This window comes from Aplysia californica, unplaced genomic scaffold, assembly GCF_000002075.1.
Source record: "Aplysia californica isolate F4 #8 unplaced genomic scaffold, AplCal3.0 scaffold00803, whole genome shotgun sequence".
Taxonomy (NCBI): Eukaryota; Metazoa; Mollusca; class Gastropoda; order Aplysiida; family Aplysiidae; genus Aplysia; species Aplysia californica.
This window is the reverse complement of record NW_004798073.1, coordinates 79848-101750: the sequence shown is the minus strand read 5'-3', so window position 1 is coordinate 101750 and position 21903 is coordinate 79848. Positions and strand designations below refer to the sequence as shown.

The following is a 21903-nucleotide window of genomic DNA, read 5'->3' as shown; positions in this document are numbered from 1 at the left end:
ACCACCATACACAGAGTTAGTTTTCGTAAGCGATTTACGGTGCTTGCAACACAATTAGGTAATATAAGTGCCAAAGACTAAAAGTGTTACAAGAGAGTAACAAACAAAAAAGGAAGAGACATCAGGATGACAGATGTCTGATAAGAAGGAAGGAGCAAACCACACCACAGTACCCCCCAACCACTCAAACACAAAGTTAACACACTGGAGCAAAGAAACAACCTCAAAACTCAAAAGTAATATTTACTCAAGTCTCATTTATTTGTTGATTCTTTCATCAATAAGTATAAGCAGAGACTATGAAAGAGACAAAAATCCATACACATATGAATAGTATCTAAATCAATATAGGGCCTACGCAATTTTTCAAGCATGACTGTGAAAGACAAAAAATGTTTTGAGAGACCCTTTGGACACAGACACACCATGATCAGTTATTCAGTGAAATGACATACACACACATAAACCCTGAAAAATACCACCAATTGCTTCACAATGCACCATGCATCTGGCACACTGTTTAAATTACACATAAAATATAAACCACATTTTACTAATGAAAAGGATACACCAAAATGTCCTATTTTATTTTTGTTACAATAATAAAACATAAAAATTGTAGGTTTACTACTCCCCTTCAACACTGAGAGGTTATTTGAGAGGAGAGACTTCCATATTCAAAGTTTATCTCCGACAGACTGAGCCATATAGGTGGAGAGCCTTGAAACTACCCATTGAGGAATAACTACTGTCATCCATCTCACAGCCAAGCATGATACCAACTGCATTAAAATTGTCCTTGAAACAAAAACATTCCATTTCCAGCTGTACTCACAGTTGTTCTTTTTATTTCTATCTTGTTGGAACTTCTACTTTTAGAAAAAAAAAATGTCGGATAATAGACAGACTTGCTTCAGCATATGTGTAGCCTATGCATTCAAAATAACAAATTCATTAAGTACAAAAATAGTGAAACTTGTGCATCACTAACAATACATTTTAAGGACTTTTGCGAAAAGAGATCAATAAGTTTTGAGCTTGAATTTACTTGAAAATACAAACTTCTCAGTAATATGACAATACAGACAGATTAAGGAATCATTTCTTTGAAGCAAAAGAGCACAGGAACACAACACTTTCACATTGACACAAAAGTCTAAGACCAAGGTTCAGTTTTAGACAGATGGAAGGACAGTCATTAAAGTACAATGTAAGATCTAGTGATAATCAACATGGCTTCATAAAAAAAATCTTGACGTTATCTGAACTGTTCATTTACCTGGTATCAGACTTAACATTTTTTACCAAAAACTTGTAGTCAGATTGTTCACCAGGCATGAAAATGGAGCAAGATGTTTCGAGCTATGAAAGAAACTGCCATAAAAGTACCCCTGGAGTGCATCAGAAGCTCAGGAATTGAACAATTTTCAAAACATTGCAAAACTTACAATCAGTTTTTATGTTCATTTCGAAAAGCAAAAACAAACTTTGTCTTTTTCAGTTTGTGAGAGAAAATAATTGACAAGACTCCTAAGTTCTAAATGACACAACCAGTAAACTTCTTGTGGGTGCGAGCATTACTTTAAAACTCTTCTCTCTTTTCTATCTCAGTCTCAGGTAGACACAACAATGTGATACATGCTGCAACAACAGAGAATAACACTAATCCTGTACTGTAGTTCTTTCTTGAACTAACAGGAAAGACCTGAGGGAAAGAATCAACATGGGAGATTGCGACTTACATGTCTTTATGGCTCAGAGGCAGATAGTGAACCTTTCTTCTAGTCAACTGATCAGTCACACTGTTGTTATCTCTGGCATCATTAGAGACTGAAATTGTCCCTTGCCCAAAACTCCACAGAGAGGTCTCATTTCTTTGATCAGAGACGAGTTTTGCAGCCTTCTCAACACAGCACAGGTTATCTAATGTTTAAGTCATACAAATGACTTCCTTTCAAATAGTACTAGAAGCAGTGCCTAAAAAATCATGCGAACAACCTCCCTCCAACTGGAATCAACCCTGTAATGATTTCAACAAGGAAACTTCACACGGCAGTCTATCTCACAGACCGAACTAACAGCTAGTCTACTTCCAAGATGGGACAATATGGCACAGTAATGAGAAAGAACAAACTTCATTGAACAATAAATATAAACAACAGAAAGACAGCAAGATGTGAAAATGGACAAGTCACCAAACACAACGCAGTGTTGGTAATACTGTTCATAAATGGTGCCCACAAGCTGCAGGTCATGGTAATAATATGTAAGTGTTCTCTTTGAGCATGAAGTGAGGGAACTTATTGCACTAAAGAATACTGTACACCAACAATCAGTGACAATGATGACATACTGCCAGCAGCACTTTCTATGTCTTGTCTAAATCAGTTACAGCATATTTTCCCCACATTCTCATTTATACCAAAGAGTCTACATAACAAGATGGGCCACTTCTCTCTTTGAGCCAATTAAAAAAGTGTCCTCAAAATTCGGTGGCGCCCTCTTCGCAAAAGCGCACCTTTTGCGAACAGAGTTATCCTACTTGAGTTTAAAAAATCAAAGTGAAACTAGCAAGATTTTGAATGAATTTCGGAAGAACGCTTTTTTAAAATGGTTATGCTGACAAAAAACCTCTTCCGGAGGAAAGGGTGATTGTTTTCTTCGTTTAATTTGACTTAAGAATGAAAGGCTAGAGGTCATTAAAATAAAAAACAACTAAAACTCCACACTGAACGAACCCGAACTGCTGATGAACAGCAGTCGATCTGCGCACGCAAGGAGGTGCTATTCCTATTCTTCTTCTGGAAAAACGAAAGAGAGCTTCAAAACAGACTGCAGCGCCATCTGAAGCAAAGAGCATACTTCCTGCGGACACTTTTTTGCCTGAGTGGCCCATCTTGTTATGTACTATCTTTGTTTATACCAAATGATTAAAAAAAAACCCACAAGTAATCAAATCTAATCTGAATAAGAATGCAGAGCTATCATGATAAAAAAAAAGTTTCATGAATGAACCTAGTGAAAGAAATCACATAAGCACAATTAATCATATCAAATGGTGATTTAAAATGAATGCGTACTGTAATGCGCATGGGAAAACATTTGTGCATGAACATGAGCAAGCCAATAGCTGTGTGTCTAAAACAATATTGAAACATACACATAAACGCGCACACATTCACATTCAAATACATACACAAAAATATACATTAACAGTAACAGTAACACACATACTTAAAGACACATAAACACAGATATAGTCAAACACCTACACAGACACAAACACACAACCAAACGCACACATATGGAAATAAAATGCAGAGAAATTGAAAAATTTCGCCCTGTCAAGAACATCTGTGAGCCCAACAGCAACCTATAAAAAGACAAATAAACTTCAAATAGCTCAAGAGTTGTCTGACAGGAAATGCACATGGCCTTCTATCTAGAAAGAAGAAAAAGTGCAGTTTCCTACATTTGCTCAATAATAGTAGTTGTAGCATGGTTCGCAGACAAAAAAGAAATGAACATTTAGTTTTTTTAAGGCAAAGGTCCACGTTTGATCTCAAGAAATCTACACCATTGTACAATAACGCATATATAACCGATAGAAATTGCTCTGAAGATGATATGCTTTTTTTTCAAAATTTAGAATCTGAACTGCCACAACATAATATTTCTTGAGCACTTGCAGCCGAAACCACAGATTACGAAACTGCGGTTCAAAGAGAAACAACATTTTCGTTAAATAGATTTGAACATCTGGCCAAAGATATAAGCATCCACCGGCGGCAAAACTGTCATATGAAAAACTTGCCTTCTCCTCATTGTAGCTGAAAACGCTTTATTCCTGAAAACAGAAAAACTATCACTTTCTCTCACTTTTCTTTATTCTTACAACGCACAATGTACTTCCTACACAGACTTTTGATCTCTAAAATCTCTTAAAAAGTGAGTGTACATTTTATGCAGGTACACTTTTAGATATAGCTTTTATAGAGTAAAATACTGAATACGATTCAAGACTAGAGAAAAGAAATGTTAAAGCCAAGAGTACATTTCAACTTGAGTACATTATACAACTTTTTACTGTACAAGGCAAAGACATACATACTGGGGGCATATACTGAACTTAACTCTTTTCTTACCAGGCCAAAATCCACCACTGGCCTAGGGCTTTTCTTGACCTATTTTTACGCCCCTACCCTGACAAAGGAAAATGTCAAAATATCCAACTAAACACACACAAACCATATCATATGGCCCATCAAACTGAGGGTTAAAAAATAATCTATCAGAAGGCGATACAATATTGACGAATTATTTCAATTATATTACTTTGGGGTTTCTAAAAGTGATTATGCAATATCGAAGGTGTCATATGAAATCAACAATTTTCCAGCTTTGAAATGTCATATCTAAAAAAGTGCAACAACAGCATCATTCAAACTTCCCAAGTAGGTTGCCTCAAGTAAAGCGAACAAATGCTGAAAGTCATGTATTTGTACCTAATATAGAAGTGAATTTATGAGACATATACTGAAGTCAGGGGAGCCCTTTTTTTTCTCATATTTACGTTTCGAAGGGGACAAAAAAAGGCGCTGAAATGACTAAAAATCGTCTCTCAGTGCTATATTTTTTTTCGTATCTGCTGACACGAAGTCTATTCTATTATTTTGAAACGTGGATCGATCGAGCACTTCGTTTCTTTTCATTACTAGATTGGAATAGATAGTGAGCCACTCGAGCCGTATTTTGCGGCTCCCGGTACAGCGAGGCCAGGTCCATGAGCCTGCAGCTCGTGGTAGGGAAAGTGGTTAATGGTGGTTTTTTAACCAGATCAATAAACCCCTATACACCATGAAAATATTGGAATAAAAGCCTAATTTCACAGTCTAGTTGCATCCTATCAATATTAAAGAATAGAAACAACAAAAAAAACAACAAAAAAACCCAAAAAAACAATCAGTTTCCACATTCGCACCATACGCATTACCAGTCAATCAGAGTAAAATATTGAAAAACACCTAAAACAAAACAAAATAAACAGAAAACCCCCCCAAAAACCCTGTGAAATTATTTTATGCACCTACCAGAGATATGATAGAATCTTCATGGCTCAGAAAAAAACACCTTTCAAGAATCAAACTGCTTTATATATATATGAAAAGAGTAGACACATTAATGGTTGTTTTGAACACATGGCAAACTACATGGTGCACAATACCCCAACAAAATAAGTCGTCCACTTACTGAGGTGCGAACACAAAAGTACAAAGTTAAAGTGGGGGGAAAAAAGGTATAAAAAGCATGTTTGAAAAGTATACTTCCAACAGTGAGATTGAAAAGTATACTTCCAACAGTGTGGACACAAGAGTAATAAATCAAAGGGAGGGGGAAAAGGTATAAAAAAAGCATGTTTGAAAAGTATACTTCCAACAGTGAGATTGAAAAGTACACTTCCAACAGTGTGGACACAAGAGTAATAAATCGAAGGGAGGGGAAAAAGGTATAAAAAAAGCATGTTTGAGAAGTAGCAGCAGTCCTCAATGACAGAAGTATAATACGAACCCTCACATGTCTGAAATCTGAGCACGGAAATGAATTATACGAAAACTCTGTGAGTCAATGTCATTCTTCCCTGATACAAAAAAAGGAGCTTTTTATTACACACTTTCTCAGAAAGCGCATACATCCATGCACAAATAATATACATACGAAACACAGGGTTAAGAATTTATCTGAGGTATTTCAAAAGCTGCATTTATTACAGAACAGAATTTGACAAGTTGAGACAACATCTACAAGTATCAGTCTCATTCACTAATCATTCGCACTAAACAACAAAACAGATACAGTTACAACACGGTTCTCTATATTTGTGTGTGTGCCTGGTGAAAGGTACCAAATAATGCATTTTGAAGAGTCCTATTTTTTTGCATAGTCATGTACAGAGATCATTTCTGAAAAATGTGCTTTTTGAATTTTTAAGATATCTTCAGGAGGTTGTGAAATATGGGTGATTTCGTAAGGCAGGGTACGGGAACAAAGTTTTGAGAAAAACGGCTTTTAAGTTTTCCCTGTGTTTCTGCTTCGAATAGATAGATCTACGCTTCGAGACGACTAGACAACACATTCGCTACTCGCAAACCAACTTTAAAAACCAGCTAAGATAAAAGAACAGCTTAAAAGTGTTTATATTACGTCTTCAAAAACGTCTTCACCACCACCTTGAGCAAGAATTTTCAAAAAATAGATCTAGGTTTGCGCAGCGCAGAAAAAAGCGATACAAGTTTGCTCTGCAAAAAAACCGAAAGGGTTTGGATGCGCAAAGCATCGCTTTATTTACATAATCTAGATATTCATGTGCACTACTCGCCATTAGAGAGGGGGGAGAGAATAACCTAAATTTTGGTATGCATTGTAATTGGGTTGACTTTATGAATGGACAAGAGAACCCATCCGCAGTGTTTACTTGGAAAACCAATTTCTTCACGCATTTTTTGGGATTATGCAATATACCTTGTGTTATAAAACATCTTAAAAAATGTATTTTAGAGTAAAATAAACTCAAATCCTTATGAATATTGATATATTTTAATGGCTAAAGAATCCATTTTTAATGGAACTTAGTTTTTGTCAAAAAATATATTTTTGACCTTGAAGCCTGATATCTCTGTTCGAACAAATATGTCTTTTGGTACCTTTCTCCAGGCATGCTCACATTTGTGAAAGGCATGGGTATACAAATTGTTTCAACACCGTTAGGTTACGTAACAGCTGAGCACTCAAATTCAACATCCATATCCAATAAGATCCGAGCTACGAAGTTCCAGAACGGCTACAGTAAGGACTGGAAACCATAGTCACCTGCGTCATAGTCTCACATGTCACCAGCTGAGCTAATTGTGCATTCGTCAAATTTTGCACGATTTAACAGTATTCATGTCAAAGAAAGCAAGCAAGCTGGAGAGGAAAACGCAAGAACAGGCATAACAACAAAAGAAACTTTTTTCTAGCAAACACATTATTCATATAATGGATATCGGTACCATAAATGTTTCATAACATTCATCGAAGAGCATTCCAAAAACTTTTTGACCCGGTTTTACACAGGGTCAGCCAAAAAACTGGAGTCACTCACGTTTTCCTGCTAAAAGAACAATATGAAATATGCTGAAGCGTTCGACAAATGATTTGCCAAAATGAATAAATCATGGGCATTTATGCAAAACACTTGTAAGACCAAATGTTGTCCGGACATAATGAGTATTCAAGTTGATAGGGTGACAGGAGACACCACAAGCAACTAACAGCTGCCAATTGTATCCAAACTAGTTTTGGTTCTTAGCTATACACAATGACTCATTGGGCAAATTCCCTCACAGACATTTGCCTGCTTTATTTAATACATACAAGCAAAACTATAGTATTCTCTAGTGAGTATTTCAAATACAGAGGGGTGTGCATTTAATGACACTTTCTGAGGTCATGCGCAAATTGACAGTTGTTTCATGATATCCTTCAGAAATCTTTCATAAAAATGAACTCCCAACATGATTTTTTATCATGTGTAAAGGAGAAGAGACAGCGTTGAGTTGCTTAAGTAGCATGTTCAGTTATGTTTCAAAAGCCACAAAGGCATGAATGAGATAAAGTAATGAAAGGTTCTTTAAGAGTCCGCGTTTTTATATCCGATTCAAATGATGAAATTGAGACATTTTGAATGTCATTTACCATATTGCCGAGCGATTTAAATTATCAAGACAAAAAGGACCATACTCTAAAAATGCACAAAAAAGTTTATACATATATATATTTTTTTTTTATCGTAGAGGGTTTTACGGCGCTCGCAACTGCATAAGGTCATATGAGCGCCAAGGGGTAGGTGTCAACAGAGAAGTCTTTACAGGGAATAAGACTTATTCTGCTCACCTCTTTAGCTTCTACAGCACAAGGTCTGCTTCGACTATCGAGGCACCCCGAAAATAGCAGGTCACAAGAGAGTGACAAAAAAGTGTGTTTCACGGTGCAACAGTTCCTTTAGAAAAGTGTCTCTGCCCAAAAGTGATCCTTTCTATCTTTACACAAGACTCACCATGCCCACTCCACACAAAGCAGAGACACAAGTTGAAAGGCCATCAAAAAAGGGCAAAAATAGAACAGAAATGAACAGAACAGACTGTACAAACAGGGCCCTGGAAATTCAAATAACAAAATATAGGACACTTGCAGCAAAAAAGGAAAATCCATAGACATGGAACAAAAGAAAAGAATGTCAGGAAAAGGCTACTCCCTGAGTGTATGTTCTTCTTTTCTTCCATAAGCTGATAAAATACCTTTTTGATTTTTGGCGCCAGATTTTTAAAATCTGTTGAATCGAAAGCCTGATCGATTATTCGAATTGTGTGAAAAAATCAAAGGGAAACAGACTAGTTTTTAAATAAACTAGAATTCAAATTCTCGGAAAAACACCTTTTTTTAAAATGGTTACGCTGAAAAAAACCCTCTTGATCTCCAAACTGCTGGGAATATTAAAAAAAGGCGTTTTGTCAGCTTATGGCAGTATTGTTACAACTTGTCTTTTTAGTGGACGGAGATAACCATTAACATCTTGTGCTAGATCTGAAACAGACACTGGCAGTTATGGTTTGCCACTCATTTCTCTGTTCGATTGCTTACAAAAAAAATATATATACATCATAACTATCTTTCCTAGTCACCCATCTGTTTAATTTTTCTTTAAAGTAAGTTGTTTTTGGTCCACTCTTGCCCCTTGTCTTCTATTTTTCCAATGAGAGCAAGGCCTTTATGTCAATTCAAAAGTCCCAGAAACCACATTTGGACACTGTTACTTTGGGAGAGAAAAGTAAGGATGAAAAAGCTAACCTAGGAATCAAGGAAAATAAAACTACATGTAAGCAGAAATAAACACATGTAGGAATAACATAACCACAAAAAAGTTTGCTCAATAAACTACACAATATCAATATCAGGCAGAAAATGTAACCAATGGTGAGATATGTTTCCAAAAAAAACAAAAAATCCACCTAGAAAAGGCCAAATTTACTACACAAGCGAATACGGGGACATGACCTAGCTCAAAACATGACATGTGTTGTAATTGTAGATGTTCTATGCCCCCATCGACACAGTTTACATCATTTAGGAGGCAGGCTGCTCCAACCCTGTTTACTGTTTGTCAAGGCTGACCTGGGCTGAAAAGGATGCAACATTTCAGCAGACAGACAGAGAAACTGGACCAAAAACACTTCTCCTCATGGAAATCATGTCTTTAAGGGGCAGCAGAGAAAAGCTTAACCACTACACCACAGAAACCGGTCTTTAGGGAAAACCCTGTATGCTTTTACACTGCATGCATAATAAAGAAAAAAGAAAAAAATCATTCATGTCAATGATAGATACGAGTAATCACAAATAAGAAAATATAGAACACTGAATTCAAACAAGAACGATGATATCATTACAGAATTAAGTATTATAATCAGCCATTTCGGTCAGACCAAAGTTATGATTAAAATAAAAGAAAAGAATGATGACAAAAGGCTTGAAAGACAAATGCAGGAAAAGGAAGCACTGTTGGTGATCTTCACAAATCTCGTCAAGCCTGTACAGGACAATGTTCCTGGAACTGTATTGCTCTTTGTCAAAACAATATGCCTACGTCATGGGCAGGAAACATTTTGTAGTCTTGATGCAAATTTAAATGCCTCTGAATTTCCTGAATCTAAATATATACACTTATTGATAGAAATGGTAAGAATTTAATCTTAATGTGCTCCCCCAAAAAACCTTCTTGAATCTGAAAAACAACATTTTGTTGTCTTGATGCAAAATTAAATGCCTCTGAATTTCCTGAATATATATATATGTACACTTATTGGTAGAAATGACAAGAATTAATCTTAATGCCCCTCAAAAAACCCTTTATGAATCTGAAAAACAACAGCTTTGAATCTCATTGCAAGAAAACATTTACAATATCAATAAAAAATACACCGGCAAGTAAGAAAATGTCTTTTCACTTATACCCTCTCCCAAAAGGAAATTGGTATATATATATGTAGTTATGATCTCAACAAAAAATTTCATTGAGACAAACTGAAACACGAAAGAAGAATTCAGTAAATTCATTACATCATTGAAAAAAACCCAAAACATTATTACTCAACTTTCTCTTCACATGGATAAATCATCATTGACAGAAAAAAAAGAGCGGTTGGTTTTCCAAACGAGAACATTATTGTCAGAAACAAATTCAAGGGAAATGAAAACGAAGCAGGGAAGAAAGCCCAATTTCTCAAAGGCCAGATCACAACAGTCATACGGAACTGTTATTGGACCAGACGGCCAACTCCCTATTGCCAGCAACAGAAAACTCCTCAACCGATCAATCAATACAGTTTTAAGATTTTCTTAGTGAAAGAGAGCAAAAACAAAAATGTAGTGATGGACACAAAGATGTTCACATTTGACAATGTCTTCTACAAATAAATTTACAGCATGCTGGTCCAGATTGACAGATATAGTAACAGCATACATTGACAATGTCTTCTACAAATAAATTTACAGCATGCTGGTCCAGATTGACAGATATAGTAACAGCATACATTGACAATGTCTTCTACAAATAAATTTACAGCATTCTGGCCCAGATGTGGTAGCAGCACACATTGACAAAGTCTTCTACAAATATATTTACAGCATGCTGGCCCAGATTGACAGATATAGTAACAGCATACATTGACAATGTCTTCTACAAATAAATTTACAGCATGCTGGTCCAGATTGACAGATATAGTAACAGCATACATTGACAATGTCTTCTACAAATAAATTTACAGCATGCTGGCCCAGATGTGGTAGCAGCATACATTGACAATGTCTTCCACGTGAGTCTGCAGGCTGTAGAGAGGCAGGTTTGGCGTGTCTGGGGAGTGCATCACATCTTCCATAGGAGGGTCCTTCATCACAACACACAACTCCTGGGAAGCAGACAAAAGAATATGAGGTTTTAGTTTTACTTTTAGTATGAGTTTTATGGCACTTGCAACACAATATGGTCTATAAAAGACGAAGATTAGAGGCATAACAAGAGAATAACAAACACAAAAAAGGAGGAGAGATAAGGGTGACAGATTTTTTAAAGGAAAGAAGGAGCAAACTACACCAGAGCACCGGCCAACCACCCACAAATATGAGGTTTATTCAAGTTGAGTCAGTATCTCAACCTGTAGGAATCTCAACAACAATTTCTTCCTAAAGCTTCAAACACAGACGAGTTCATTTACACCACAACTTAGAAAGAGCTTAACTCCTCTGCTATTTCGCTGGGTCATAACACATAAGCACAGTAGCGGCAGTATTTATAAATACAACAGGTTGATTTGGAGTTTCATAATAACTTTTTCCATTTGTGGGCTCAAGGAGAGCCTTAATAACTACCCAAAATACTTTGGTTTAAAAACTAATCCATCCATAAGATACTTGAACCTGGGCCACCTGCACCACAATTGAACGTCTTGAATTTCAAACATTTATCTTTAGTTAAATACCAATACTTCAGGTGGTTTTTTTTTCCAGTAGCAATTTTGCATGCAACATCATTGAAATAGTAAGAATAGTTTCAAAGTCACTTTAGTCCATAGGGAGATCAATGACACTGTCAATGAATACAGTGAGAATAAATGAGCCTCATTATCAGAACACAGAACCAAACAAGAAAAACAAAAAATACAATAGGTTTCTTTCTCGTCTTAGAGAGGCAAGTCTGCTCTTTGAGCCACAGGAAGTCTCAATAAAATCAAACATTCATCGATGACTGAAAAGATAATTTCTATTCAATTGATACAAGAATCTGTCTGTTTTCTTTGACCAATGCCATGTCTTAGTAAAAGCAAATATTACTTAAATGAGAAAATCAATTTCTTTTTCATTGTTCACCAAAGTGTGCTAGAACATACCGTGTTTCCAGCAGCCTCGTTCAGCGACAGCATGGCAAACATGTCCAGATTGTTGGAGTTGAGGACAACCTGTTTTGAAAAGCATAAGAAGATTGCAAGTAAAACACATTTTTAACTAAAATATTAACATTCAAATAATTGTACAGTCATGAGGTTTGGGAGGGACAGCAACAACCCATGTAACTTTGCCTCAAAACATCGGTGTACATAATGGCCATCCATGACATGTACATAATGGCCATCCATGACATGTACATAATGGCCATCCATGACATGTACATAATGGCCATCCATGACATGTACATAATGGCCATCCATGACATGTACTTAATGGCCATCCATGACATGTACATAATGGCCATCCATGACATGTACATAATGGCCATCCATGACATGTACTTAATGGCCATCCATGACATGTACATAATGGCCATCCATGACATGTACATAATGGCCATCCATGACATGTACATAATGGCCATCCATGACATATGTTCTTTTCACAGATTCCCTCTTCTCAGGGTCCTTTTCTAATTTAAGCATCGGAACACACAATATAATATATTGGGATTTAAAAAACACTGTGCAATGTGGCACTTGGAAAATAATGGTCTTCAATTAAAAATCTCAAAAACATGATTACGGGCTTGGTCTTCCAAGACCGCAGCATGTCGCTACTTCAGAATTATAAAGTTCTATCTGACATTTTGGGTCATTTTGAGTTATTAAAACCATGAGATAACAAACCCAAATGTATTATCTGCTCTATCGAAATCGTAAGACTATTCAGAGTCCTTATAAAGATACTCAAAGAACTGCATTCGAAGAAGATTGATAATATGTGAAACTCAAAATCTTTGATGTCAAATTCCTCAAAACTAGGTACTGAGCAGATAGAACTTTGTCATTCTGAGGAATCCATATACAGGCAAACCTGTGTAAGACGGCCACCCATTGTCAAGGAGAAAAGTGGCCGTATAAGACAGGTGGCTGTCTTAGCCAGGACTGATCAAGATGAAGAAAACATACCATTCCCATCTGAGGTCCCAATCGAAAGTAGCCGCATTGTTGTTGTTGATGTTGTGGTTGTTGGTGGTGGTGGTTTGTATTTTGTTTGTAATTTTTATTTTGTTGCTGATTTTACACAAGGGTGACAATAAAACGAAATGAAGACGGAGTGCCGTGTTAAAACAAACACATGGGTCGCCACCAAACTTGACGTCCTTTGTGACCACTCATCTCACTTACGATTTGTGTATCAGGTCTGGGCGGGGTTTATGGGTTATGAGGGATCACACGCTTACCTCACCAGCAACTGAAAATTGGTAGCTACTGGTCAACAGTGGGAGGGGCCTACGCAACATGATCGGTTGGAGGGACTACCTAACAACAACGACAGGTGATTGAATTATGATGGCTCTCCCATAACGCCAGGGGCCAATGCACAATTTATGACAAAACGTAATGGAGTCACTAAGGTGGCCGTCTAAGACAGGTGTTATTGCTTGGAATGATAGGGGTTGTGTGTTAAAATATGGTGGCCGTGGCCGCGTTGGACAGGTGCCCGTTTTACACAGTTTAATTATATAGAAAAAACGCAAGGGGGGAAATTGAAAGTGGCCGTTTGTACAGGTGACCGTCTTATAGAGGTAGCCGTCAGGGCAGGTTTGACTGTATAAACATGAGGTATTCTGGGGAGGTAATAAGGAGGGAACCCCTTCCGGTATTGTGAAATAAAGTTTCATCTCACCAGGTACTGAGTTTTCCTGTCAGTGCTGGTGAAGCAGCGATGGGCACGAGGGTACTTGTTGATGAGTGCGGTGAACAAGCCTCGGTACCAATGCAGGGGCATGTGGAACAGCGGGGTCAGCTGGGGGTCAACCTCACGCAGTGGCGTCGTGCTCACCTTCTCCAGGAGCTCACAGAACTCACTCGAGCTCAGTGGACTCAGAGTCTGAGGGCAGAAATGAACAGATGGAGAGGGTTGGACTGAGGGAGAGAGGCAGAGGGAGAGAGAGAGAGAGAGGGAGAGAGAGAAAGAGAGAGAGAGAGAGAGAGAGAGAGAGAGAGAGAGAGAGAGAGAGAGGGAAAGCGAGAGAGAGAGTTTTTATGCATGAAGGAAAATATTAGTGCAGAGATTGGCATGTGCTTCTTTGAAGCAGTTTCTTTTTCTTTTTTCTTTTTTCATGTCTTGCCCATTTATAAAAGATTTACACCATCTGATTAAAAGAAAAAAGTGTGTATGAAAGTGTCCAATAGTGTATTACTTGCATACTCAGTATGACATGTAACTGTCACAGATAGAGATTCAAGGATTATAGATGCAAGACAATTATTATGTGGGATTGCATTAAGTAATGTTAGCGTTAGTCCTGTTTTCCTCTGCTCCAATGAGTCACGAGGGACGTGGGCACCCTCTATCTCGTTTCCTACTGGAACAATCTTTAATACTACCGTGAAGTTCCGAAATGGTGGGCACAGTCTCTGCTAAAGTGAAATTGTTTGTGTTAGCCTATTCTATCCGGCCAAGACAAGAGTCGAGAGGAGCTAAGTAGGAAGACAGTACAGTGGCAGGTATGTTGGGTATTCCTAAGCAGGTTGTAGGTAGCAAGTTGGCAAACAGGTAATGAACTTAAAAAATGTAGCATTCTACTCGCGGGTCATTTACCCCAAATATTCATTTCGCGTCCTAATAAATTTGCGTAGATTCTGATGCAGGATCTTCGAACCTGAGTCGAGAGGGCACAATTTACACATAATATTGTATCTCCTCGCCTCAGGTGGAGCGACCTCAAAACTCCAAAATCAAGTAGGCCTACCCTGTGTCTGGATCCCCAACGTCTCATCCAAGATAGGTATAATGCCAATGCTGATGTTAGGAAGCAATTCCTACAATTAACGAGTCAATATTGTGCAGGTGCTGGCTAAATGTGCTTTTGATGGATAGAAATGACTAGAGTGAAAGTGGGAGGGAGAAAGAGAGAAAGAGAGAGAGAGAGAAAGAGAGAGGGGGAGTGAGAGAGGGGGGAGGGGAGATGGCGAGAGTGGAAAGGCTTAGTGGCTAGGAATGAATATGTCAGGGATGATATAAAGATATAGGGTTGGAGAAGGTAAACAGACAGACAGCCATACCAAGACAGAGAGAGACAGAGACAGAAGGACAGAGAGAGAAATAAGGGGAATGAAAAGAAGGGAAGAGAGAGAGGGGGAATTGTAGAGAAAAAGAGTGAAAGCGAGGAAGGCTTTGAAGCAATTCATTGAGGGGGAGGGCGCCGGGGAAAAAAATTAGACTGCAAGACATTTGAGCCTTTTGTTAGACCTGTCCAGATTAGGAAGTTAAAAGCAAGTTAAAAACCAAAATTTCTGCTTCAAAACTGACACATGTAGAAAACTGCACTCACGCTGTCATCAGATTCCGTTGGCTTCTTCCCCTGATCCTCACTCTCGGAGTAGTGGATGAGCAGTCGCTGCCACAAGTAATCCCGTCTGCACTTCTTCTTGGACATTTCCACCATCTCTAGGATTCTCTCTCTGCCAGTCATCAAACAATGAAACACAATATACATGAGAACGTTAATTCAAAGGACAGAATAGTAAAACAGTTCACAAGCTAATAGAAAACAAAGCTGCCATCTTAACAGCACAGAATCTTTGACTTCTGATACAGAAGCCATGACTTGAACACTCTGAATAGTTTCCCATTCAGTTTAGTGGGTTGGTTCCAAAGAAAAGGACATTGTAAAGTTACAAATATCTTTCTCAAGAATATCACAATTTGCACAAAGGAAGTCAAGTAGCAATTGCTTTGGCCGGTAAACTGACCTGACCTTGCTATCACAAACTGACCCATCCCTCATCACCACAAACACTGACACATCCCTCATCACCACAAACACTGACTCATCCCTCATCACCACAAACACTGACCTATCCCTCGTCACCACAAACACTGACCCATCCCTCATCACCACTTAACAACTGACCCATCCCTCTTCACCACAAACTGACCCATCCCTCTTCATCCTTTGACCATAAACTGACGCGACCCACATTATCACAAACAGACCTGACTGTCATCACCATAAACAGACCTGACTGTCATCACCATAAACTGACCCGACCCTCATCATCACAAACAGACCTGACTGTCATCACCATAAACAGACCTGACTGTCATCACCATAAACTGACCAAACCCTCATCACAAAAAAAAATAAAAAAATAAAAATCTGACCACACCATTGTCCCCACAAACTGCGTACTGACCTGCCCTTGTCACTCTGCCTCTTGAGGGCATTATACAACATGAGCTGATGGACGTTGGAGTAGCCACGGTAGTTGACATGCTCCTTCCTCATGCCGATGTGCTGTTTCACCGGGACTGGCTTGCCCTGGCTCTCAACGTCTAGCTCCTCCCTCTCGCTGTCCACCGAAGCTGAGGAGAAAAAGTCACATTGTTCTTCACTTCTGCAAAATCTTAATACCCCATATTACAAAAACATGCTAGAACATGAAGGTTAATTACATCTATAATATTAGTATATTATTTAAGCATGATTTATGTCTACAATATATGATATATATGAATGGTTTTCTACCAATTCAAAAAAGAAAAAAAAATATATTGTCTAAGCAGAGAAGACTACAGGCATAGGTTAAGATTTTCAAATGAAGATGTATAAAATGTTTTATTTTATCTTTTATCTGTATCATCTTACTTCCTACAAATGGCTTATTCATCTCTATCATTATTATCTAGTTTTATATGAATGGCATCTATTTCTATGCCATTATCTGATTTTGTGCAAAAGGTACATTTATCCATTTAATTACAAATCCCATATAGAAGGCTTATCAATCTGTTCCAATTTCTGATCTTTTCAAGGAAGGGTTATTCATCTGTATTATTTATTGGAAAATAAAATATAAAAAGGCTTTTATTTTTATCATTATTATCTTATCTTATATGAAAGTAAATCATATATTAAGGGCTCATTTATATGTATCATCATCTTATCTTATATAAAAGTCTTATAACCTTTATTAAAACTTTATCTTACGTGAAGGGCTGATATCACCTTCTCTTACATGAAAAGTATATCTTGTGTGAAAAGCTTATCCATTGTATCTTCATCCTATCTTATATGCAAGCAAATTTATTCATATCATCATCCTACCTTATACAGAATAATTATTTCACAATATCATTATCTTAACTTATAGGAAAGGCACATTATATAAAAAGCTTATTTACTAGCATCATTACCCTGTCTTATATATGGAATGCTTATTTCCCAGTTAGATAATCTTAATCTGAAAGGCTTATTGGCTATCTATCTATCTGTACCATTCTTCAATCCCGACTTACTGGCAGATTTCTTCCTGTGCCCCACATTCCCCAGGTGACCTCTGAACTCCCCGAAAGCCTTCTCCAGCGTTCGGATCGGGTAGCAGTCTCGCTGTCTGGTGAGAACCAGGAAGTATTTCAGCACCAGCTTCATGGGGTCATCGGGTGTACCGGGTGTGCTGCCCCCACCACCGCCCCCTCCCCGCCCCCAGTTGTTGATGATGAGACAGGCGTTGTAGAGTTCGGGTTTGAGTCCAGACTCCTCCTCACCGTCCGTCGACTGGCCTCGGAGCTGAAGTCGGTCGTGCTGCACCAGGGCAAATTTGTCACCCTGCAGAATACACGAGAGAAAAGTTTCACAACCAAGCTTGTGACTTTATATCTTTCCTACTTTGCTCACAGGCTTAAAAAGATAAATTCAATAACCGTATTTTGAACACAAGATTAAGTAGCAGTATCCTTCACCCTGCTGCACAAAGTGAAAGTTAACAAGAGAATTCTGTAAGCTGGAGTCATGACTGAAGATATGTAAAAAATGTTGACCCATGACAGGGTGTTTATGCATGTGTGTGTGTGTGTGTGTGTGCGCGTGTGCGTGCGTGCATGTGTGTGTGTGTGTAAGTGTGTGTGTGTGCGCGCGCGCGTGCGTGCATGTACGTGAGCATGCTGGTGTTGAAGATTTAGGGGCTTAACGAGAAAACTCCGAGTACTCTAAGGTATCCAATAAGCGCCCCTCCCCCTGCGCTTATTAATGTTCAGATTTTTTGTGCATCCCCCCTTTATTCCATCCCCCCCCATTTATCATTTTCCAGCTTGCCACGACTGATGATCATGTGAAACATTATATCTAGAATCCAGATATCTGAATGAAACTTCTTTTTGTTGAAAATGGCAAATTACTCTCAGTGTTAGTACCAGTAGCGGGTTGGCTACCTCAATTTTCTGTCAATTTTTAAAACTTTTGTACATTGGTTTATATTTTTTTAATGAAACTGGTTTGCTCCTAAATGGGAAAAGTTGTCACAGTAACTTACTAAAATCACTAAAATTTCATGATCTCCTGTTCTTTTATTCACTGAAGGAGAAATAAAACAGATTTGTTCCTTCTAGTACAGGGGTATGAGTTGAATGTACCACCCTCTCCCCGTTGATTAATTTTGGACCACTCGTCCATTCCCCCCCCCTGCACACCTATTCCTATTGTTTATTCGATACCTTAGAGTAAACACACATTTGAGACTGCAAAGGACTGACACATTTCAAGCCCTTTCCAATTTCTGTATCAGGATCAAGGAACTTCATATGATCTTACTTTCTCCCAACTTCTCTTCATAAGGTCCTAACCTAAAACTATTATTTTTCTGTATATCATATTTTGTAACTGCTAATCTGTTCAAGACCTTATCTTAAAGGTACAATTTTGTTCAAGATCTTATCACAATTTCTCACTAATTTATCCACTCTTTTAACTAATTCTCTTTATGAGAACATAGAACTACTTTCAAAACCTCTGCTTCTGCATTTTAAATAAAAACAGTCTCCAGCAACGCCAGTATATTCTAAATCAAAATAAACTATGAATGTATAAAACGTGAACCAAATAAAAGGTTTATCTACAAATACAACCTGCATCTCATAGTTACAAACCTGCTAATACATACCAAGGCTGTAAATTCTTTAACATTACACAATGTAATTTACCACACACACACACCCAAATCTGTTATGATATTTCAAGGAGAGTGGTATGAAGTCAGAGCGATATATTTTCTTAAGCTTATACTATGAAGCTTATTGGAAGCACAGAAAACCTTGAGAACATAGGGAGAAAACAAAGAAAAGGGAAGACTGAAAAAACACAACCCCAAAACCCCCCCCCTTTATAACTTCATATGTAAAACCACTTTCTTTTGTACCCTCAGAGAAAAAAAATCCACAATTTTAACCCTCTGAGCCCTATCTATTGGTACACCGGTGACGCGTATAACTTCCCGTATGCCTAGCCACCGGTACACTGGTGAGTGAGACCCTATTCCCAAACCGGCCCTTCTGTGACAAAAGGCGCATGGGAAATTATTTTGAAGATCTTTCTGACTTAGAAGCTAGGAATGATGAGGACTAGCCTGGGTGAGATATAGAATGCAATTCCAATGATCACATGAATGCTAGTAATATATCCCCCGGGAGCTCAGGCAGAGGGGCATGGTAGCCTCGGGAGGTCAGGGCTCAAAGGGTTAAACCATTGCAACATTCAAAGAAAGATTTAAAAGACCAAACGAAATTTGGAATACCGATTTCATCTGGCATAACTCAAAGCCATTTTGGGGGTACAAATTAAAGGGTGAAAAAAGTAAAAGGGCACACAAGAGTAGTAGAACATTAGCATCGTGAACATCAGAGGAGGGGAAAAAAAGCAATCCAAGGAGGAATTCCCCACAGAGTATATTTCACGAATATGCTGTTTTACTCTTCCTGCAGTGTAAAAGTCACTTGAAAAAGTGTACAGCCTGAGACAATTTGTCTGTGTGGATCAGCAGCTTCTGAACTCTTATCATGACTCAAGTCATTTGACTTCTTGAACCACGAAGACCATCATTCATTTGTTCTACTCTTCACCTTTTCATTTACATATAAAAATATAATTGCTTTCGAGACAGGATGACAGAATAAAAGCTGAAAGAGTCGAATAGTTCACTATTGGTTAATTCACCCTTATGTCCATACTTTGTCCATCAAAGGAAATTGTCAATTCCTCCCAGCCTGACTCGGCCCAGTGACAGAATTACGCAATGTTTGACCCATGATAAGAGCACAGCCTGTAATTTTTCATTATGGAAACTTTATTTAACAAATGAGAGTTTTATATGATGTGTTGTGGGCAAATGGCCTGAAACATTGAATAAACTTACTATTTGTGAAGCCACATGAACTTTCTGCTAGGAAGGATGGACAGGATAAATGAAACAAGAATCACTTTAAACTTTGCAGTTAGTACCTACAAGAAGACATTAGGTATAAAAGCATTGTCAAATATCATAAGCTGCTTATGATTATAATTGAACTTTATTCTATCACAAAGTACCCGGTATTCCAAAATCTTCTTCAAGGAAAATAGCATCAATATTGGTGGAGAACACTTTCTTATCAAAACGACCAATGCCAAATGAAATTTTGGGACACAGTATATATTGTCACTGAATACATCCCACCAACCCTCCCCCCCCCACGTACTCATCACAGCTTCATTCTCTGCAAAGAGCAATAGGCACAAGAAGCAGAGGAGGTGGCAGACAAAGTATTTAAAATGATCTGAGAAAACGGGAGAGTAGGGTAAACTCTGTGGATCTGTTAACCAGGACTGCTAGTAGAAATAAACACTGCCATGTTCACATGATCACCGACACAGTGTCAGACAGCGCAACATGATGATGACTGTGAAGGCAATCGTGTGTACTGGAGGAAGACAAAAGGAAAAGAAAAGCAAAAGTGGCATTGGTAGGCTAGTGGTCAGGCTGTCGAGCTCATAATTCAAAGGTCATTGGTTTGCCCCTGGTCAGGGGCTCAACAACGTGTCCTTAGCAAGGAGACTTTACACAAACTTTCCATACTGTGGAAATGTTTACCTGGCTATAACAGCAATGGTGTGTTAGTGTTTTAGTCCCTATAAAATGGCAGCTTGCTCAGTACGCTTCTCACATAGTTGAGATTGTTTCAGAGTGTTCTAGGGTCTGTTAGGGTAATATCAATAGCTGTAGAGCCCTCAGAGCTTGTTTCCAAACAGGATAGAGCACAGTGGTATGTCAGCTACTCCTGAGGTAGGTGGTGGTTGGGGGGTGGGGAAGAAACTCTCTTTCTACACTTTCCCATTTATCTTATCACTCCATATATTGAATACACTCAGCGAATAAGAATTCTCCCTTTCAGCAAACCCTTTGTATAATTCACCAGATTCAGACATCAGAACAAAGCAATAAATGTGGAAAAAAAATGTTAAAAATGCAGCAGGAACCACTCCAAACCAAAAAGACGGCAGGCTGGGCGGGTGAGGTCAAGCCTGGGTGATACAGGTCAGAGGTCACGCTGCCTCTGCTCCGCCCTTCCCTACCGTGTCTTTGCCTGGGCTATGACAAACCATGCGGAAGACAGCCATCTCTTGCTGACCCATCTGTTTCAGCATGTACGTGTGCAGCATCTGGCCGGGGAACGGCAGGTCTGACAGGACTAGTGAATCTGGGGACGGAGATGATACAGCAGGGTCAGAGACAGAGACACAGACAAAAAGACAGATAGCCAGGTAGACAGACAGATAAAGACAGAAAGGTCTAGTGACAAAGACAAACAGACAGACAGGCAGATAGACAAACAGACAAACAGGCAAAGACTAAGACAAAGACGGACAGGACTAGTGGATCTGGGGACGGAGATGTCAGGGTGGAGTCAAAACTACGACAGACAAACAGACAAACAGAAAGATTGATAATCAGCCAGAGAGACAGATAGACAGGCAGACAGATAGACAGACAAACAGGATTAGTGAATCTTGTGACAGAGATGTCAGAGTCAAGTCAGAGGATA

General features: G+C 38.5%; 1 protein-coding gene across 1 annotated transcript; it reads right to left on the bottom strand.

Annotated features, from left to right (window-relative positions):
* Positions 1-7891: 7891 nt before the first annotated feature.
* On the bottom strand, positions 7892-21558 carry LOC101846168 (KICSTOR complex protein SZT2; the record flags this gene model as incomplete). The annotated part of the gene is given in 7 exon segments (XM_005109668.3): positions 7892-11003; positions 11982-12050; positions 13732-13935; positions 15383-15512; positions 16248-16416; positions 17350-17659; positions 21461-21558. Coding segments are annotated over 7 exon segments (1089 nt in total). The 3' UTR covers positions 7892-10856.
* Positions 21559-21903: the final 345 nt, after the last annotated feature.